We start from the raw sequence: 22357 nt of genomic DNA, 5'->3' as shown, positions 1-22357 counted from the left end.
TGGTTCTAATTTAAACACATCGTTGAATTTATTTTTTTGTCGACTAGTAATAGTTAATAACAATTTGTAGCTTAAGATTTGTTGTTGAAGTGTGGTGAAAATATTTGGACATAGCATTTTTCCTAATCAAATAGGTACATGTCGTAAACCAACTAACTTTGTTTATACTCTCTCTATGGTCTCTCTCTCAAAAAAAAAAAAAAAAAAAAACTCTTGTCTATACTCCATACTGTTGAGAATATAAAGTGAGAGAGAAAGATTGAATAGTCTGTATATTCTATGTAAACAATAATGTACAATAGAGAGCCTTATATAGGCTAGGTATGTGTACAGTACAAGTAATATGAGTAAACTACAAGTACAGTATACTAGGTTAAGCCCTCAATGGGCTGATCTAGTCTAAGCTATACACTAACATCCTCCCTCAAACTCGAGGTGGCAAGGAGGAAGCCAATTGGAGTTTAGATATAAGATCTTGGAGACGACCAAGCAGGTGAGTCTTGGTGAAGATATCAGCAGGTTAGTCAGTAGAGGAGATGGAGAACAACTTGAGATTGACTTTCTTGAGATGTTGGCGAGTGACGTGACAGTCGATCTCAATGTGCTTGGTGCGTTCATGGAGACATCATTATGAGCAATGTAGATAGCACTACGATCGTCATAATAAAGGGGATTGGCAGTGGGCTGTGGAGCATCCATGTCAGCCAAGAGCCTGCAAAGCCAGACAAGCTCGCAGGTGGTGTCAGCAAGGGCACGATACTCAGCCTTAGTACTAGAAAGGGAAACCACATTCTGCTTCTTGCTACACCACGAGACAAAAGAAGTACCTAACAGGAAATAGAAACCTGTAATAGAGCATTGATCAGTTGGATCACCTTCCTAGTTTGCATTTGAATAAGCATGAAACTCGAGAGAAGACCGAGAGGAGTAGTGGAGACCATGATAAAGTGTGCCCTTGACATATTGGAGAATCCGAAGAACGGTAGCATAGTGGACCGAACGAGGGGCATCCATGAACTTACTAACCATACCAACAACATGTGAGATATCTAGACGAGTAATAGTGAGATAGATCAGACTACCAACCAACTAACGATAGCGAGTAGCATCACATATAGGTTCACCATCCATGGGTGTAAGCTTTGCATTGTATTCCAAGGGAGTGAAAACAGTCTTGTTGTCGGTGATACCAGCTTTGGAGAGAAGATCAGAAGCATATTTAGCTTGAGAAAGATGGTATCCATCAGAGGATGAGGTAACCTCAAGCCCAAGAAAATAGCTGAGAGTGCCTAGATCTTTTATCTCAAAATGCTGACTAAGGAAGTGCTGAAGAGAGCGGATACCTACAGAATCATCTCCAGTAATAATCATATCATTAACATAAAAAAGAATAAGAATGATACCAGCAGAGGATCTGCAGACAAAAAGAGCAGTGTTATGAGGACTCGAAGTGAAACCCTGTTGAGCAACAAATGAGCTAAACTTTTCAAACCAAGCTCGAGGAGCTTGCTTGAGGCCATAAAGAGCACAACAAAGGTGACAAACTTGACTGCCTGAGTGTGGATCTCCAGGGGGTGGTTGCATGTACACTTCTTCTTGGAGGTCTCCATTGAGGAAAGCATTCTTCACATCCATTTGATAAAGAGGACAACGGCGAATAGTAGCCATATCAATGAGACATCTGACAAATGTAAGGTAAGCAACAGGAGCAAATGTTTCCTCATAGTCAATGCCATACTCCTGAGTAAGGCCCTTGGCAACAAGGTGAGCCTTGTATCGTTCAACTGATCCATCAGCCTTGGTCTTGATCTTGTACACCCACCTATAACCTACTACAGACTGATAAGGAGAAAAATCAACCATATCCCAAGTGTGATTCTTATGAAGGGCATCTAGTTCTTCGTTTATAGCTTGCTGCCAAAGAGGGTCAGTATGGGCCATACGATATGTGTGAAGTTCATAGAGGGTGGAAAGAGTAAAAGAACACTGATAATCAGTGAAATAAGGGGGACGAATGCTTACCCGGGTGGAACGACGAAGTTCAGGACCAATAGGAGACTCAGGAGAGGGTGGTGCCACCGGATCCAAGATAGGCGGGTCCTATGCCAAGGACGGAACCAGAAATGAGTCGTTTGGAGAGGCAGCTGATGTCGAAGAATCCTCCATAAGTTCAGGATAGAGAGGAAGGAAAAGATCGGTAAAAATGGGAGACTCTAAGGAAGAGGATGCAAGAAACCGCTGAAGACTCATGAAAGGACGATGTTCCTAAAACTCAACATGACGGCAGACACAAAGGCGATTAGAAATGGGATCATAGCAGCGAAACCCCTTTTGAGAGACACCATAACCAAGGAAACAACAGAGATGAGCATGAGGTTAGAGCTTTGTTTGTTCATGAGGAGGAAGAGAGACAAAACAAGCGCACCCAAAAACCCGAAGAGAGGAGTAGTAGGGGCTTGACCATAGAAAAACTCGAATGGTGATTTGTTATGTGTAGTTGGTGAAGGAATATGATTAATAGTGTACATAGCAGTAAGTGCTACCTCACCCCAAAAGTGCTCAGGAAGAGAGGCAGAAATGAGAAGGGTGTAGACAACATCAAGAATGTGACGATGCTTTCATTTTGCACGACCATTTTGTTGAGAGGTGTAAGGACAAGACCGCTGAGGAAGGGTTCCATGACTGTCTAAAAAGGTTAGGAAATATTTATCATTATATTCGTGGGTATTATCTGATCGAAAGACTTTGATGGTGCGATTAAATTGTGTTTCAATCATTTTATGAAATGTTTGGTAAATAGACATAAGTTCAGACCTATGGTGAAGCAGATAAATCTGAGTATATCGAGAAAAATCATCCACAAATACGACAAAATATCTAGATCTCCCCTCAGTGGGAACCGGTGTAGGACCCCAAATATCAAAATGTATAAGATCAAAAGGTGTAGAAGAAAAGGAGTCACTATTATTAAAGGACAATTTTGCTTGTTTGCCAAAATAACAGGAAGTACAATCAAATTTTTGAAACTGAACTGAACCTAAATGACCTTGAGAAGCTAACAACTGAAGACGGGATAAGGATAGATGACCAAGACGAGCATGCCATAGATCAGGTGAGGGGGTGGCAGTGGTAGTAGCTTCAGAAACAATTTGTGAATGAATCTTCAAGTCATGAACCTCAAACATGCGACCAATCTTATGGCCTGTCCCAAGCACTTGACCCGTTCGGGGATCCTGCACATCCACACCATGATTAGTAAATAGAAGATCTATGTCTAATTCACAAAGTTGACCAACAGAAAGCAAATTGAGGAATAACTTTGGGATATGAAAGGTGTCACTAAGGGATAAACCAGGAGAAGAGATTGTTCCTTTATGACTAACAGGCATAAGAGTTCCATTAGCAGTGTAAATGGTGATAGGGTGTTCTAAGGGTGCCTTATCAGAAAATTGAGATTCATCAGGAGTCATATGATTACAACATGCATTATCAAAAAACCAAAGTTGTTTACCTGAGGTGACAGAAAGGGCAGTGGAACTTCGAGATAAAACCTGTTGAACTATTACCTTAATATCAGCTGTAGTAAGTGAGGAAGGGAAAGATGGACCTGTAGGAACCGATGGATCTGAAGGACACATAGTAGCTGCCCGAGGAAAAGAAGTTTTATTCTGCTCTTGCACAAATTTCTGTAGTTTGTGACAAATTGATATGTCATGGCCTTTGGCATGGCAAAACTCGCAGCGAGTACCTTTGGAAGACTGAGAGGTGGGACGCCCAGAGTTTATTTGTGGAGGAGCAGTGAAAGCAGTAACGGGAGGTTGTGGAGATGGTTTAGCCAATACATGATTAGATGATGACATGTGATGAGTAGGCCGATGGTTCTCCTCAGAATTATGCTCCTTGACTGTAGCATCAAGAGAAGGAGTAGGAGACCGGCTCAGTGGAGAAGCCCTAGTAGGCTCAAAATCGTCACATAAACCCATCATAAAGTGCATAAATTTACGGCGATCCTGATATTTGATAAAGAGCTCAATGTCTTTAGAATACACTAGTAGAGGACCTGCAGCAGAGTGTTGTTCCCACATAGTAGAAGTCTGAGAATAATAATTAGAAATATACTGACCTGTCTCTTGGCACATTTGATAATGCTTTGATTCAATGTGGAACTCCAGGCTTGCATCATTAGTGCAATTATAGCAATCGACCAGAAATTTCCAAGCAGCCTCAGCAGTCTCAAGATGAGGAAGAAGATTATGAATGGAGGGAACAGAGGTATTGATAAACTAAGACAAGATATTACTCTGAATACTCTTCCATTCCTCTAGGCTTTCTTCATAATCATCCATTATAGCAGCAGTCTTTGAGGCATCTGCAGCAGCTGGGGCTTTGGATGTAGGTTTTGGTATTGGCTTAGGAATTGAACTAGTCACACATCTCCACAATTGACAACCCTTGAGAAAAAAAGTTATATTCTGAGACCATGCATGATAGCTAGCTGGACCATCCAACATAAGGGTGATAGGATGTATGATATCTTGTTCATTTTGTGGAGCCATAATGAAGAAAATGACCAAAAAGAGGGATTTAGGGACCTCAAACGAAGAATCGGTTCCCAGAAACGGAATCTATGCGAAAAACTGAGCACGATTGGCCCCTTTGAAAATTTTTGACTTTGATCAACGGTGGTGGTGGCGGTCAACAGATGCTAACGTCACTAGGGTTGATGTGTGCTGATGTCACTAGGGCTGACGTGGCGATGCAGCAGTGAAAGGTGTGTTGGCGTGTGGGCGAGTGGGCGCGTGAGATTGGGTGGTGGCGTATGTAGGCGCGTGGGTGCGTGTTACTGCGAGCCCAATCATTCTGGTGGCGCGTGGGAGCGCATGTAGCGCTGGATGGAGTTGATTCAGGTTCGGTTTTTCTTGGAATTGTGCGATCTATCAATCTGTGCTCTCAGTTTGGCAGGGTGATGGATAGAAAGATTGGATCCGTGGGTTTTTAGTGCTGTGGATTTGACAGTGGTAACTTGCTTCTATCAGTGGGCATTGGACGAAGGCAAGGGCAGCAGAAAGACGCTGGAGAAGACCACAAGTGCTAGAAAGTTTGAGCATTAGCTCTGATACCATGTTGAGAATATAAAGTGAGAGAGAAAAACCGAATAGTCTGTATATTCTATGTAAACAATAATGTATAATAGAGAGCCTTATATAGGTTAGGTATGTGTGCAGTACAAGTAATATAAGTAAACTACAAATACAGTATACTGGGCCAAGCCCAATAGGCTAATATAGTCTAAGCTATACACTAACACATACAAAAAATGACACAGTGGGGATCAAAGACTAAATGTAACGACTTGTAGCACAACTTCAGTTCTTGTGAGAAGATGATGAATGACATGTCATATATACCCAGTTGGCTACACGACTCGTAGTTTTTTTTTTGCTTTCCTTGAAGGTATTGTAGGACGGCCAATGTGGAGGATAAGGAAAAAGACATGTTACTATGTGTTATTCCTTTCTAGTATTTTCCCTTCATTCTAATTTCCTTTTCACTTTTTTCCATTTGGAAGTTCAGATCATTGCTTGCTTGTGATCTACAATAAATTGTCACTAAACACCCAAATGACACAGATGGTACAAGTTATTGTAGATGGAATAGGCCTCAGTGGCCTTGACCTGGAGGTGATGACTAAAAATAACAGCTGTACTAATAAAATAGGATTTTCTTTGACTGCTTATTTTTATTAGTGTTGGAACTAATCATGGTTTTTTCCCAGACTGATCCCGGGGTGCCGATTGTTTATGCTGGATTTGGTTCTCTAATGTTCACAACTTGCATCAGTTTTCTTTTCTATCTCATTCACTGGTAAAACTTTTTTTTTACTTGATAGAGGTTGGCTGTACCTGTATATCTGAATTATGAGTTTTCAAAAAAAAAAAAACAAAAAAACAAAAAAACATATACCTGAATTATGATCAATATTCATAATAATGTTATATTTGGTCATGCTGAGTAACTGATCTCGCTATTCTCACTAAAGATAGGACTTCTCCCTCTCGCTCTCTTCTCATTGGATTCCTCTCATTCCACTTTAATTTACGTTCTAGCACCTATTATAACAATCATGACTTTTGCTTTTACATTTAAAAAATGACATCTTTAATAATTTTCAAAGTTGTATACTGAGGTTCTGGACTTCAGAATGGTTATAAAAATTAATAGAGTATTTCCAGCATCGGTACTTTTACACTGTAAGGGTGCACAGATGTGTTAAATTGCTCATTTTTTTTTTTTCAATTAATAATTTTATTTTGGTTTGATATTGCCATTGTTGAAACCATGATTCCAATTTAATACATACTCATCTGTTCCACTATTTTCTTTCTTGACCATCCAAAAGATTTGGGCTTTACAAGATGAAACTATGGTTATCGTTGGAGGAAAAACTAATCGAGCCAAGGCTGAATTTCCAGAGGAGATGACCGCTTACCTGATCGGGTTCCAGAAATGGTTGAATCATCTCGTTCCAAGGAACCTGATAAAGTTAGTGGCTAGGTTATGAGGCATTTACATGGGAAGAAAGAAGACTTGTAGTGGGATGAAAGATGCAATTTTAAACTTTGAAGTATAGCAGAGAGGTGGCTTGAATACAATCTGACGTCCGGCTCACAAATTAAGGACACCACTCCATCCCAATTGATCTAAACTTTGGCACAGAAGGTTCAGTGCCCATTATTTCAGAACCAATTTCTATTACTTGGATTCAACTGTCCTTTCCTACTTGATGTAAAAAATAAAATAAAATAAGACGGAAATCTATCCGAGTAAAAAAAAAAGCTTAGGAAATTAATATAACACAAGTCGTGTCGTGCAATAGCCAATAAGTTTGTATAAAATTTATGACTTTTTCAAAACAAAATACTACTAAAAGATTATGGCATCTGTGTGTGTCAAACCAATTGGATTACTAATTTTTTTTTTTTAAAGGAATTGGATTACTAACTTTAATTCATTTCGAAATAGTACAATCAGAGTTATTAACCTTTGATTTTTTTTTGGTGATAATTAACAAACAAAAACTTCATTAATTAGAAAAAGTCATAGATACATCATGGAGAAGAATTTGTACAATCAAGGTTATTATAAACCCGGTTTAAAATATTATTATTATTTTTGTATATGTTCTAATAAGTATTACTCTTTTTTTTGTTACAATATTACTGTTTGCTAAAAAAAAACCTTTGATTTTGAGATTTCATCATGGCATTTGTGGTGCAGACGAATTGTTGTTTAATATATTTCCACATCATTTAAAAAATATATTATTTATTGAATTGTTGTTATCAAATTTTTAGTAAAAGATTTTTTAATGAGAAAATTTTTCTTTTCTAGCCGGGATTTTGTTCATATCAATAATTCTCTCTTTAATTAAAAATTGAATTGAAAATCTGTGGTTGCACTAAATTATAAATTGAAGTAATTTTTTAAAGATGAAATTCTCTGTTGTTTTATCACTTTTTTTATTATAAATGTTTCATATTTGATTGTTACTTAAACATTATTTTTCGTATCAACTTCTTTTTTTCATTATTATTTTGTCGTATTTGATAGATTAACTTTTTTTTTTTTTTTTCATATCGACTTTATGAAATTTTTACACCTTGTTCCTTTTAAAAATAATAATGTTATTTTTTTTTCTCTCTTATTCCTAAGTTGATTAGAAATCTAATTTCTTACCATAAAAAATTACTAATATAAAAGTGAGTATATATAATTTTATCTTATCAATTTTTCCTCCACGGCTTTATCAATTCTTTAGATAGACACAAAAATTTAATTAATTGTAGATTACGAACACTTCAATTTATTAAATTAGTTTTTCTTATTATTAATAATTAGTTATTAGATACTAGCCTCATCACACGCGCTTAGCATGTGCGATGAGCCTTTTTTTTTTTTGTTAGTGGTCCTATTTTATAGAAAAAAAAATCTGTTTTTTATTTTATTTTATCTTCTCTATATATTGAGAGAATTCAAAAAGTTAGTTATTGTGTTTTCAACTTAAAAAAATACTTCTAATTTAATTAACTTATTCTTATTCCTAAAAAATAAAAATAAGGTTAAAACCGTAAATCAACAAAAACTAATAACAAAAAGTGAAAAAATAAAAATTGTCCACAATCCCCACTTTCCCCTAAAAAAAACCATCCCACCTTCTAAAAAAAAACTACCCTACAGTTTTCTATTAAAAAATGCCTATCCCAAGTTCTGTAAAAAAATAAAACTATCCCACCTTCTTTAAAAAAACTCACCCACGGTTTCCTTAAAAAATTAAAAAAAAAAAAAAAACTGCCACATATCACATAAAAAAACAAAATAAATAAAAACTAATATATATCATTTTTATTTTGAAAAAGTAATTTAAAAGTAGATAAAGTAATTTAAAACTTAACAGAAGAGTGGTCCTGTTTTTTAGGCAATGTTTTAGTGGGAGTTAGAATTGCAGTTTTACCGGATTGTCCTTTAGTTTTGTCTCTACTTAAACGTAGGGGTGTAGGGGTATTTTTGAACTAAAAAATGTGGAATCCAAACAGGGAAAGCCCCTTAAATAATAGTATAGATAATTGAATTCAAACACAGATTAATTATGCTATTCAATATAGTAGTGTCCCAATCTCAAGATTATACCTTCCCCCAAACCAAAACGGATTTATCACCATAGGTCCATAGACAAAAAAACAAAAACAGAAACAAAAACGAAACAGTAAAGGCTTAAACAACTAGGATGATCAGCGAAGAGAGAAACAATGACCACTCAGGCCAAAGCATAGCACAACAGATCAACTACTTATCTCAATTAGTTGTTGGGAATGGATTCAGAGGTGGATAGACTTGGAGCTTACATCCATCCCTCATCTGCAACTGTCGAAGCATATTTGCCAATTCTGGATCGGGATGTAAAACTTCCACATCCCTCAAAGCACTCAAGCACCATAGTTCGTCCAGGGGCATCGTTTTAAAGTTGCAACGCTCGATGACCAAACGTTGTAGCCTTGGCATTGCACCTTTCTCCATAGTCCATTCTCAATCAGTTACTTTTGCCATTTTGAGGACTTCGAGTTGACAAAAACTACTTTCATTGCAATCGAGTGTGAGCATGCCACATCCAACTACTTTGAGTATCCGAAGGTTGGCAAGGCTACCCAACACTCCCCAGGTAAATGGCCCATAACCTTTTAAATCCAGCAAGGTTATCTTTGTTAACTGGAGTGAAATTTTATTTCTGAGAGCCATAATAAATTCACAAAGCTTCAAAGTCTGTAGATGACGCAAGGGATGGATGGTTGACAATGACAAAACCAGTGAGCCTATGTCTATCGACCCTCCTGAGGCTGAGGAACGCAATCCTAATTTTCTTAGGTTAGGAAATCTGGCCCTGGCAAAGAGACGCATACTGTTGAGATTTAAATCTATACCAGTAAGGACTTGAAGATTGGGTAAACCCGCTTTATTGTCAGTTCTAGGTAGAGATGTTGACCCATTTAAGTATAAATATCTCAAATTTTGTAACTTCCATATCCCCTTGGGCAAGTATTTAATTTTAAAATTTCTCATATCCAGCGTCTCAAGATTCCAAAGGTTGCATATAGAATTTGGAATGACACGACGCACACCAGAAGAAATGCTCAAGTACCTCAAAAGAACCAGGTTTTCAATCCTTTTGGGGATTACGCAACAAATGGCCATATTGCTAAGCTCTACCACCCGAACCAACTTGTTACTTTTACATAGCAATTTCAAGTAGTAGCCTTTGTCAAGAGGACTCTCAAGCCCGACAACCCCCCCAAAGCCCATTACAGAACGAATATTTGAAGACTCACAAGGGTAGGAAGAAATGTACGGATGGTTGGCAAAGTGAATGGAAATTCTACGACATTTGCTCATGGGTGAAAGCTTAATATCTGAACAAACCTCAAGAATCTTCTCTTCAGCACTTTCCGATATACAAAGGTCTCATAAAAGATCATGAATTCGACATGTTTTGACTCCTCCGTCTAGCCTTTTTGTTGCCACTTGAATCAAGCTCCAATCAATGAGTTCCTCCAAGTAGTCTTCAGCAACATCCTCTATATTTCTATTCCCGATTTGTCGAATGAATCCCTCGGCTATCCAAAGTCGGATAAGTATGACTACTCTCATCTCAAAACTACTCCCCATTTTTGTCACGGGTGACAAAGGGGTAAGTACATCAAGTAAACATCCCATCATCACTAGGCGAGCCAACATCCTCATCCTTATCACTGCTGGAACCATCGTCACTCTTATCCTCGAATGCCGGTGGAGATGAAGAAGAAGCAACCGTGAAACCACCCATCACAGCCTGTCATCGTGCAATATGACCCACACGGGTGTTCACTTGACACAACTCATCACCAAGTATGTTTAGGCTAGCATCCATGCACACAAGCTGTGCCATGATGGCCTTAAAAGTCACTCCACCCGCTGAAGACAAAGAAGCAAAGGTTGATGGAGCAGTAGAAGCTAGAGGAGCAGCCATCTCAGTCTGAGTTTGCCTCGAGCAAAGCTGAGCAAAACTCCGCTTAACAGTAATAGCATCAATGACACACATATAAGAGAAGTGGGGAGACTTAGGATAGGAGACAGAGAAATGGCAAAGGAGCCATGTCATAGCTGAAAGGAAAATGAGCTTATCACAAGTCGTCATATCCTTATAGACATCTATAAGGGATAGAATGAAGTGAGAGGGGAAATCTATGGTAAGGTCCTCAATGAGAGAAAGCAAAAAGCGAGCACGAGGCTTTGTGATTGTGTTATAATGAGAAAGAGGATGGAGAACAAATGTCATAACCATGTTAAGAAACCTCAGACCTTTAGCAAAGGTCGTGCAATGGGTGAATTAACGATCACCCCAAAAAGAAGATGTATCACAGAAACGAAACAATCACAAGGCTCTAAGAATTAAATTTCTATATATGAATTATTATAAAATAATAATAATAAATAAAATAAAATTGCAAAAGCTAAAATTTGTCACCCATCCAATTATTTTTTGTTTGGTTAACTTTTGCTTTTCTTTAAATAAATGGCATTATAGTGTACTTCTAATACAACTATTAAGATTTAAGAGTACTTTGTCCACCACAAAGGATTAAAGAATAAACAACGATTAGTAAAGTCTCATAGTTTAACATCTAAATTGAGCACTATAAAAAATCATGTTATATAATAGAATAATATTATATTTTTATATACCATATTTAATTCTGTATAACGCAATATGATAACATTTAACAATCAAAGAGAACCAAAAAAAAAAACCTAAATCGCATTAACCCAAAGTAGAGTTTTAAATAATATAAAAAATTATCAACCTAAAGTAGATATGCAAGAAAAATATTTTTAAAAAAATCCACCAAATATTTGAGAGAGAGAGAGAAAGAAAGAAACAACATTTTTGTTGTGAGGGAAAACTATGCATAGAATGGAAGAGATAGCAACAAATTTATAGTAAGATGGTGTGAATAAGAAGAGACAAAAATAAAAGAAGATGAAGGGAAAAATGAAAATTAATGATATTAATTTAGAGGGTAGTGAGGAGATGAAAAGGTAAGGAAGGGAGAAAGATTGGAGAAGTAGTGGGGAGATGAAAAGGTAATGGGGGGAGAAAGGTTGAAGAAGAATAAATATTAAAAAAAATAAATGTTAAAAACAATTATAAGAAAATTGGAAAGAAAAAAAGATAATGACATTGATGCTGATATGACACAACTGAAGCGTAATAATAATAAATGCTACGTTTCAAGTTTTAGAAATATATAAATATAGATGATATGTTGTGGTGAGTGCCTAATAAAAGTGGCTTGACTAATTGATTTGATATTTGACAAGTAAATTAAATTAATTTGAAGGACATGTAATACACTAAAATCTCCAATTTTATCATCCACATTAACAATCAATAAGTTTGGGATGTCTCACAAGAAGGGAGTATATATTGAGACAATATTCCCTTGAATCCAAAAAATAAAGAATAAACAATTATTCTTTCTCTGATCTCTCTCATGTGTATTGAGATTATGCTTCTCATGAACAATGTTTGTCTTAGCTAGTACCATCACCTAAGCTTATTTCTGTACTTCTTTCTAAAAAGTTTGTTAAAGTTCACGAGTTCTTCGAAGATTACACCATTTATTACAACTTGTTGAAACGATAAGCATAGTGTTGGAGAATCACTTTCACATAAGTTTATCACATTTTTTTTTTGCTACCACTCACGATTAACCACACTTTCTCAAAGTAATCTGCTTGGGGGGAGAATTCTATTCTTTTTCTTCTGCTAATACAACAATTCCTAATTCATAATCCGTTTTGGAATCATAATTCTTATTCCAGAAGTTAATAGAAAGAATGCCTTTTGAGTTAAAATTGTACATTTTCATGTCTGGTTCATACAAATTCCAAAATGATTGCTAAACATTGAAAAAAAATATCCACAAAAAATAGTTTTATAATATCTATCGATTAAAATGGCAGTATCATAGTGTTAACACTATTGTTCACAACAGTTTTGACTAAATTTTTACTTTAAACCTAATGTGAGATATATTGTTTACACCAGAAGAAAGTACATCTAGTAATGTCTTCAAAGAATCATCTTAAATACATAACAACCTCTAGATATTCTATACATGAGTAATGATAGGGACAATTTTTTTCGCAACTTATTTTACAATTTGCAATGGTGTTATGAGTGGTGCAACATCATTATTATATGGCTCGCTACTGACATCACTTTTATTATGCATTAAACACAACATGTCACCTTAGTAGTTGTGAAAATTATTTTCTTAGTGTCATTAAACTTATTGATTTAGAAATTCAAAACTAGCTAGCCACAATAACCATAACCTTTCAATTGAACACAAAAATTCTAGGGTACATTGGGGCTGCATAAGATATATGCTTCAATTACACTTTACACATCTGTTTAGTTGTAAAATTACATTGATAGATGTATACGTACATCTGAAGCTAACCTAAGTTACACAAGTTGCCAGGCCCCTTCACGTTTGATGTCGAACACTTTGATTAAGACATCCTCAACAACCTAGTTAAAATCCAGAAGGACAAGATTATATCACTTCTATAGCCAATATCACTAAAAATTCCGAGTTATGATAAAGGATTTCCATGGTAAAAACAACATTTCTTCGACGGTAAGAAAATTACCTTATCTGGATTAGAAGCACCAGATGTTACACCAATTGTTTAGGGACCCTTTGTCAGAAAGTGTACACCATATCTGCTTATTTCGTTTCTTTGTGAGTAAAACACTAAAACTTGTACAACAATTACAGATTTTTTTTTCCTAGGGGGATAGTCCAGAAGGGTAAAGGAAATTGTTTTACGTTGACTCAATGTCATGCGAGACTTCGAAGTTGGAAATGAAGGCAAAAATTCCTAGCAGGAACATTCTGTGGTGCAAAAATTCAATCTTTTATGCCCTGTCAATAACTTCCTTACCAGTCCAGTGCGACCACAAATAAATCGCGGTAGTGTCGGCACCAGTCACTACAAAAAACGCGAGCTATAGCCACGTTTAAAAGAAACGTGGCTATAGACCAAACCTATAGCCGCGTTTCCTAGAAACGCGGCTTTAGACCCAATCTATAGCTGCGTTTTGTTAAACGCGGCCATAGGTTAGGTCTAAAGCCGCGTTTTTAGTGCCTTGAGCTGCGTTTTACGTCCGGACTATAGCCGCGTTTTGAAAAACGTAGCTATAGGTCCAGACAAAAATATTTTTTATAAGGGTGCTTGTACAGTAGAACAAATTTTTTTTATATGGGAGGGTTATAGCCGCGTTTCACAAAAACGCGGCTATAGGTCTAGTCAAATAATATATATATTTTAAAAAGATGACCTGTGTATCCAAATAAATTATTTTTTATATATTTTAGGGGGGGGGGGGGGGGGAGGCTATAGCCGTGTTTTCAAAAACGCGGCTATAGGTCCATATATATTTTTTTAAAATAATGACCTGTGCATCCGAATAAATTATTTTTTTATATAAGGGCGGGGCTATAGCCGCGTTTTCAAAAACGCGGCTATAGGTTCAGTGAAATAATATATATATTTTTTAAAAGGATGACCTGTGCATCCGAATAAATTATTTTTTTTATATATATAAGGGAAGGGCTATAGCCGCGTTTTTGAAAACGCGGCTATAGGTAACACCAATAAAAAAACCCAGGACCCCACTTTCCCACCTACCCCCACTTTTATCTTTTCTTTCTTTGGTCATTATTGTCTGCTTTCTTGGATTTCTTTCTTTTTTTCTTCTCTGCAAGTCACGCCCAGCTCTTCTTTCTTTCTCTTTTTTTTTTTTTTTTTTTTCCCAACACAGCTCTTTTTTTTTCCTTTGTTTCTTTGCTGCTACTTCTTCTTTTCTTTTTTTCTTTCTATACTTCTTTTTTTCTTTCTATACTTCTTTTTTTCTTTCAACACAACGCACACACTCCTCTCACCGATACACTCCACACCACCATATACTTCATTTTTCAAGCAAGGATCACTGGAAAACTTCATAAGAAAAGCTAAAGGCTCACTCATCTTTACTATTTGAGGTAAAATTCTCTAATTTTTTTATGGGTATTATACTTTTGCTAGAAGTTATTTTTGCTATTGTGTTGCTGATATTGTGCTTATGTTTAAATGGGTTTGTGTTCTTGAGTTTTTGTGTTCTTTGAATGGATTTAGTGTTAAATTTGGGTTGGTTTTGTTGAATTAGAGGAGATTCATGAGTTTGTATTGTTATATTTTGGAGCACGTTGTATTTGTATTGTCAGTATATTGTGTTTGATTTTGAATTTTCTGAGTGTGTTTGATTTTAAACTTTTTGGGTTTGTATTTGATTTTGAATTTTTTGGGTTTGTGTTTAATTTAAAATTTTTTTTTGTTTTAATTTTGAATTTTTTGGGGAAAAAAAAACCCAGAAATTTTTTTTTGTTTTTAAAAAAAGCTGAATTTTTGAATTTTTTGGGAAAAAAAAACCCCAGTAAATTTTTTTTTTTTTTTGTTTTTAAAAAGACCTATAGCCGCGGTTTAAACGCAGCTTAAAACGGGTTTGTAGCCGCGTTTTTTAAAAACGCGGCTATAGGTCTCAGACTATGGCCGCGTTTTTTTGAAACGCAACTATAGAGCCAAAGCCTATAGCCGCAGTTTTTAACCGCGGCTATAGGTCTAATCTATAGCCGCGGTTATAAAAACGCGGCTACAGACCCGCAAGGGGCTGTTGCTGCACCGCTTAGGCTGGGGTTGTAAATGCGGCTCTAGAAAATGCGGCTATAGCCTAAAGCCGCGTTTTCGGGGTCTATAGCCGCGTTTTTGAAACGCGGCTATAGACCCTATTTTTTGTAGTGAGTCTAGTGGGACCAATAATAGATGACTGTAGTGGTAAACACACAATTTATTTATGATTTTGTTTCACAATTATTGAAAGTTGAAACTAATTGCAGACCCGTGCTTTATCACAGTCATGATGAATGCATCAATAACATCCTCAGCCTCATAAGCTACGTCCTTGATTTGGCTTACTATCTGCCATGTCTGCTTAATTATTTTCCCTCCCTAGTGGGTAAAACACCAAAACTAAGTACAACAATTACAAAAATTTGTCAAAGGGAGAGGGATTGTTGGGAAGGGAAAGTCCTGAAGGATGATGGAAAGTGTTTTATGTTGACTGTCATGTGGACTTTGTAGTTGGAAATCAAGGGAGGAGGGAAAGTTCCTAATCGTTTTCCTTCGAAGAGTGAAGACAAAAATTCTTAGCTGGATAGTTTGGCAATGCAAACAGCAATGTTCGTGTCCTGTTCATAGCTTGTTGGTCTTGTGGGATCAATAATAATGGAGTATAGAGTACTGCTTTTCTTTAACAATAATTGAGTAATGCTGCCGACACACATTATTTACACTAGTAAGTTGTCTGTGCCATGCATAGATAATTTTGTGATATTTTATATAAAACAGTTTTGAATAATATTGTACATAAATTATAAAGAAAAAGTAAACTAAATTAGAGTAAAGAAATATATTCATTTGAGATATTAAAAATTGGTTTAGTAGCTTCACTGCATATTTGTAGCCTTCTTAAGGTAATATTATTATTATTTTTTAAATCATGAAACCAAAAATAAATGCAAAAAAGTAACGGGACCATGAAATAAACTAATTTGTGTTGTGTTCATATATTTCATACTATTAAAAATAAAAGTATACCCAACTCTCTGACTATCTTTCATTCATCGAGAGTGCGACATTAAGACATGGTGTGAGCAAGTGTGTATGCATGTGTCTTATAGATGATTTAAAATTAAACCATGGTAGAATATGACTTTACATTGCGCACCAAATATTCTCTCTACTTATATACCAAAAACAAAAGCTAACTAACCAAATTACCTAACCTAAATCATATATAAGCCCCTAATTTAAAAAGAAAAAAAGATTATCCGTAGGGGTTTCGGTGTCTTGATGGTGGTGGGAGGTCAGTATAACGGATGTGGTGACCCCTCAGATTTCTCTTTCTCTCTCTTTCAAATAATTTGTTAGTCTCAAGTCTTTTATTTTGGTAATATATAGTGAAATAGTGTCTTTTATTTAACAATCTACAACATTTTTGTGTCTCTTTATCTTTCTTTAGAGTCTTATCTCGTTAGTTATTACTATTAGCCCTTACTTTTTAAAAAACTAAAACTAAAACAGTGGGTATACTAAAAGACATGAAGAATATTGAAAGATGTGGTGTAAGCTTAAGCAATTAATGAGATATTTTTGAGATAATAGTAAATTAAGATAATATGAACTTTTGGGTAACAATAAAAAAACTTAATGAAAAAGGTAAAAAAAGGCTAAATGTAAAATTAGAGTGTCATTTGGCAGGACCTCATGCACTCTTGCATGAGGTCTCTGAGAGAGACATTTTGTAGCAACTTTTATTCTACAATATTCCTCAAAAAAAAATTTACTCATTCCTTGAATTGAATAATTATAATGGTTATGTGTGTGCAATTTATAACTGTTGTTTCACTGCATATTTATAACCTTCTCAAGGTAAGATTAATTTTTCACCCTAAAAAAAAGTAAGATTATTTTTTTTTAAATCATGAAATAAAAAATAAATGCAAAAGAGTAAGAGGACCGTGAAAATCAAATAATTTGTATTGTGTTCACATATTTAATACAATTAAATAAAAGTATGTCAAACTCTCTCATATTGTCTTCCACTCATTGACAATGCGACATTAAAACATGGTGTAGGCAAATGTGTATGCACGTGTCTTATAGATGATTAAAAGCATGGTAGAATATGGCTTTACATTGCGTACCAAATATTCTCTCTACTTATATACCAAAAACAAAAACTATCCAACCAAATTACCCAAACCTAAATCATATTTAATCCCTTAATTTAAAAAGAAAAAAAAAAAACCCGTAAGGGTTTCAACATCTTGATGGTGATGGGAGGCCAATAGAGGTGACGTCCTCTCAAATTTCTATTTCTCTCTCTTTTAATTGTTTTGTCAGTCTCATGTCTTTTATAGTAAAACAATGCGTTTATTTAACAATCCACAACATTTTTATGTCTCTTTATCTCTCTCTAAGGCCTTATCTGGTTAGTTATTACTATTAGTCCTTAATTATTATTTTTTTGCTTTTTAAAAATTTTTAAAATGGTGGGTATGCTAAAAGACATGAAAAAGAGAGAAATGTGTGATGTAAGCTTAGGCAATTAATGAGAGACTAATGAGATACCAGTAAAATAAGTTAATGTAAACTTTTGAGTAATAGTAAAAAAAACTTAATGAAAGAGGTAAAAAAATGCTAAATATAAAATTAGAGTGTCACTTGGCAAAACCTTACGCACTCTCGCATGAGATCTCTGCTTTTATATATATATATATATATATATATATATATATATATATATATATATATATATATATATATATAAGTATAGATTTTTTTTTTAAAAGGATATTGCTATTGTGTTTATCCTTATAAGAATTTAAGCATAGATTAAATTTTCATTATTTTTGACAATTTTTCTTTGATTCCTTTATAATTTATATATTGTGTTGGTTTAAATGAATTTTTTCTCAAGTTTTCAGAGAATGGACTTTAGATAAGATGTTCAACTTTTATACGCCAAGCATTGACTATAAGTCTTGTACATGGAACAAATAGAGATAGCAAATTAAGAATATGGTCCATTTTGGTCGGCCTTAGCTTGATTTGTCTAGACATCAATTTTCTCTTTTGCCAAAAGTCCAACTTATTTTAGGTGGAAGTTTCCTTGATTATTACTTGTATACAAAATTTCAAGATTATTAAATTGGAATAGGTCCCTGACTAACCTAACCAATTAGAATATGATGAAATTTCTTCCCATCCACACTAAACGTTGTGTACACTCCAAATTGTTTTTGCATCTCATAATGATACTTTGTTGATAGGTGTCATCCAAGTCCAACATGATTGAGAGTTGTAATTGAGATTATGGCCCAGAAGCTTTACTATTCAATACTTTGCGAGAAAAATTAAACACTCATTTGATGTAACAAGAGACTATGGGATTTGACATTGTATACACTGAGGTTTGTTCTTGATGTAGTGAAATTGCTGTAGGTTCTAAAAACTCTAGTTTGATTAGTTGGCAAATCATGTTCTTTAATCTTGAAAAGTTTACAATGGTAAACTTTTGTATTCCTACAATAAATGTTTTGGAGAGAAAATTATTAGCGTCCTCATCCTATTGGGACACCCCCCCTATTTATACAAAGGAAAAATAGTCCATTATTCCTAAGTGTGACTTAGTTACATGGAATTTTTGTGCAAATGTGCCTAGATTTCTTTTAAAATTTTAATTATAATTTTAAACTCTAATTTGATGATTTTTATATGATTTTTGTGGTTTTATTTTGATTCAATAAAGACATATTAGCCAAAAGAAACGAAGGTAGAGCTATTAAAGAAATCTGTACTTTTAGATTAGCAATTACAGATGGCTAATGCTGCATTGGCATTTGTGGTTGTGGTATGAATAAGCGGTATGTTGTTTAAGCGACTGATTGAGGCAAAGCAATTAACCATATTAAAAGGGATTAGCAACTTTTTCTTTCTCCTTTACCATTTGTGGTATTTATATGCCTTTTTCCCATATGCTCAACTGAAGTACCGATTAGGATTTCCCTTAATTATGATAAACATATTAATTTTTTTTAAAAGAAGTTTTATATTTATTAAATGAGATATATATATATATATATATATATATATATATATCGAGGGCCATGTAGCTGAATTAGCACCTCCCCATACACAAAGTGTCTGGGGTTAAAGGGAGAAAAAGTTCAAATTGCGGGAGTCAGAGAAAAAAGGTTCAAGTTGCGGAATTAGCAGCATATTGTAATTATTTCTATAAAAAAAAAAAGATATAGAGATATATATTGTTTTCCTTAAGCTAAAGCAATTGCGATGGAAGTGTGGAGTGGATGGTTTTTTTTTTTTTTTTCGTCCTTGAGTATTTTGGATTGTTTCAAATGAGTATTGGCTTCTCTTAGGCTCCTAAATTTTTTGGTTTATTGATTTTGCTATCTATAACTTTGGTTCTTCTACCTAATAAAGTTTGGAATTTTCTGTAAGTAAATTTTTTCTTCAAGAAAATGAATAGAAATCTCCCTTCATGTTCATACTCATGTTGATGTTTTATATTTGTATCTTTTGCAATACTTAATAAGTTGTTTACTCATTTTGTGAATTATCAATTGTAGTTAAGAAAAAAAGTATAAACACAATACTATTCAATTAAACTAATGTGAAAAATTAAATCTATTAGATTAAAAAAATGGATATGAAAATGAAAATTTCACAAAATATTTCTAAAATAGAATTAAAATAATTTTTACTCAATATTGTTTATCAAGCAATCATGTACTAACTAACAACATTCCAATCATTACATGTATAACAGGGTGATGAAGTGGTTGTTCAGTTTATTTAAGAAATGTGATCTAGCTAATAGAAATTAAAAAAATACAATAACTTTCATGCGTAGTCATGAATTATACCTTTACGTATATCTTATGCATTTTGTGAGTTTTACTTTATATAAATTTATTTCATAAAATTAGCAAAATTTATCATAAAACCCTTCATTGTATTTTTTAAAATCACTACATAAAAATAAAAGAAGTTTTTTTCCCAAAAAAATGTTCTCCAGTCATAATATTTACCAAAAAAGATCATACCAAAAAAAATCGTGAAACACACAAGCCAATAACCAGTCTATATATATAATTGAAGCCAAAATTGAGAAAAAATCCAATTTCTAAATTAGATTCCAATTGTTGTTTAATTTTATGTCACGTGTCCAATTTAAGGTTTTCTTTTAAAAAAAAAAATTGATTCCAAACACCGATGGACTCACCATTCCAAATACATTGCAATATACTAACTTTTTTTTTTTTTTTTGATGAGATAGTTTTTGGGATGAGATAGTGGCTCCTAAAAAAGGGCCATATATGGGACTGTGATTTCTTGAACAACATGTAATTTTAAATAGACTGATGGTAGGTTGATACACACACACACACACACACACACACACATACATACATATACATATATATATATATATGTAGCCAAAACTGAGAGAAATTTTAATTACATTCTAAATTGGAGTCTAATTTTTCGCCACGTGTCTCATCTAATTTTTAAATTTGTGTATCAAGTGAATTATTATGTGCAAAAATCAAAGAGTCTAAATTCAATTAGATTCTAAATTGAATTTTAATTGGAGTTCAATTTTACGACATGTATTCCATCTAATATTTTAATTTTTGTAGCAAGTGAATTATTTCATATAAAAACAGAAGAGTCTAGATCCAATTAGATTCTAAATCATATGTGTATATATATATATATATATATATATATATATATATATATATATATATATATATATATAATTGTGATTGTTTTTAAATGTACACGTACATATGCACAGGGTTACACACTACTTTTAATAAATGAATGTATCAATTTTTAAACACAAATAGAAAAATAATTAGGAAATTGATTGTGATGCCCCAATTTGATTGATTGTGTGATGTGTGTGGATGTGTGATGAGTCCCATATCGGGTATTTACTAGGTAGATCTGAGCTTTATTAACAACTAAAAGGAGCTTCAATTGTGACTAGTCTTTTTGAGGTATAATGCAGATGTGGCTAGCGCTTTTCCTTGAGTCGTTACTGTAAGTGCACAATTGCACCTGGACCCAAAAAAAAGTGTTGGGCTTAGGCCCAATGAGCCTTATACAATAAAATTTACAGAGAATGAGTTTGAAATCTAGGTTCAGGATGTTGGAAGTTCGATTAACAGACTAAAGTGCCATAATCTAAACAAATGGTAGGCAAATATGACAAAGAGACCTCCTCGGACGTAAGCCGAGGACGATATGTGTATCTATGTTCTCTTTATATATCAAGGTTTACAATTCTTGGTTCTTGTTTTTTTCTCAGTGGAAAGTGCAGCCGCCCCCCTCTCTTCTTCTTTCGTTTCCTTATATATTTCTTCTTTACTGGTTCATACATGTGTCATACAAATCTTCCTCCCTAGATACTTGTCACATCCACCACCTCCTCAAGGCCTTCAAATAATAGCTAAAAGGTTGAATACTACTATTTAGAGGTCATTTCCCTATTAATGCGGCCAGGAAGGTAGATGCAGGGTCTTTAATTTGGAGGTAGCAGCCTTTTCCTTAGATATTTTTCTCACGTCCTTGCGTCTAGAGGGTGCTTGGATCTCCCTCTTACCCATCAGTTATTTCCAGAATTCTCCCTTTAACCTTCTTGACAAGTCCCAGGGTCATTGCCGGGTCTGTCCGAGGATACATTCCTTCTCGGACAAATTCTCGGACCTTTACGATGCAGACTGACTTGTGGGTCTGAAGGCCTTAATCAAAAACAAACTGGTACCCGTCAATGAAGCCCAAAGCCTAAATGTTTATCTGGGAATTTTCTACCCCCCACAATAGCCTCTCAAAACTTTATTTTTCCCACCCATCCGAGGAGAGAAATAGAGTTTTGATCTGACTAGAATACCTCCCACACGTTTTGTAAACCGCCATGCATGTATGGGTCCTTTCGTTCCCTGAAAAACGCTTCTGACGCTTCGAAATCCGGAACGCGTGCATTTATGAGCGCAAGTTACATCTAGTTCCTCACGTTCAACGGTAAGATGAACATCTAACAGTCCAAGTTACCTCCCTGAAAATT

The 22357-nt window shown here is 34.7% G+C and overlaps 1 protein-coding gene across 1 annotated transcript; it reads right to left on the bottom strand.

Annotated features, from left to right (window-relative positions):
• Nucleotides 1-9084: 9084 nt before the first annotated feature.
• Nucleotides 9085-10218, bottom strand: LOC142644379 (toMV susceptible protein tm-2-like). The gene is made up of 2 exons (XM_075819006.1): nucleotides 10061-10218; nucleotides 9085-9994 (listed from the first exon to the last, which is right to left on the bottom strand). Exons 1-2 carry the CDS (start codon nucleotides 10216-10218, stop codon nucleotides 9085-9087), a joined length of 1068 nt encoding a protein of 355 aa, XP_075675121.1.
• Nucleotides 10219-22357: the final 12139 nt, after the last annotated feature.

The sequence above is a fragment of the Castanea sativa genome, chromosome 7 (assembly GCF_040712315.1).
Source record: "Castanea sativa cultivar Marrone di Chiusa Pesio chromosome 7, ASM4071231v1".
NCBI classification, from domain to species: Eukaryota; Viridiplantae; Streptophyta; class Magnoliopsida; order Fagales; family Fagaceae; genus Castanea; species Castanea sativa.
The sequence above is the reverse complement of the archived record's forward strand: the minus strand, read 5'-3'. Positions and strand labels throughout refer to the sequence as shown.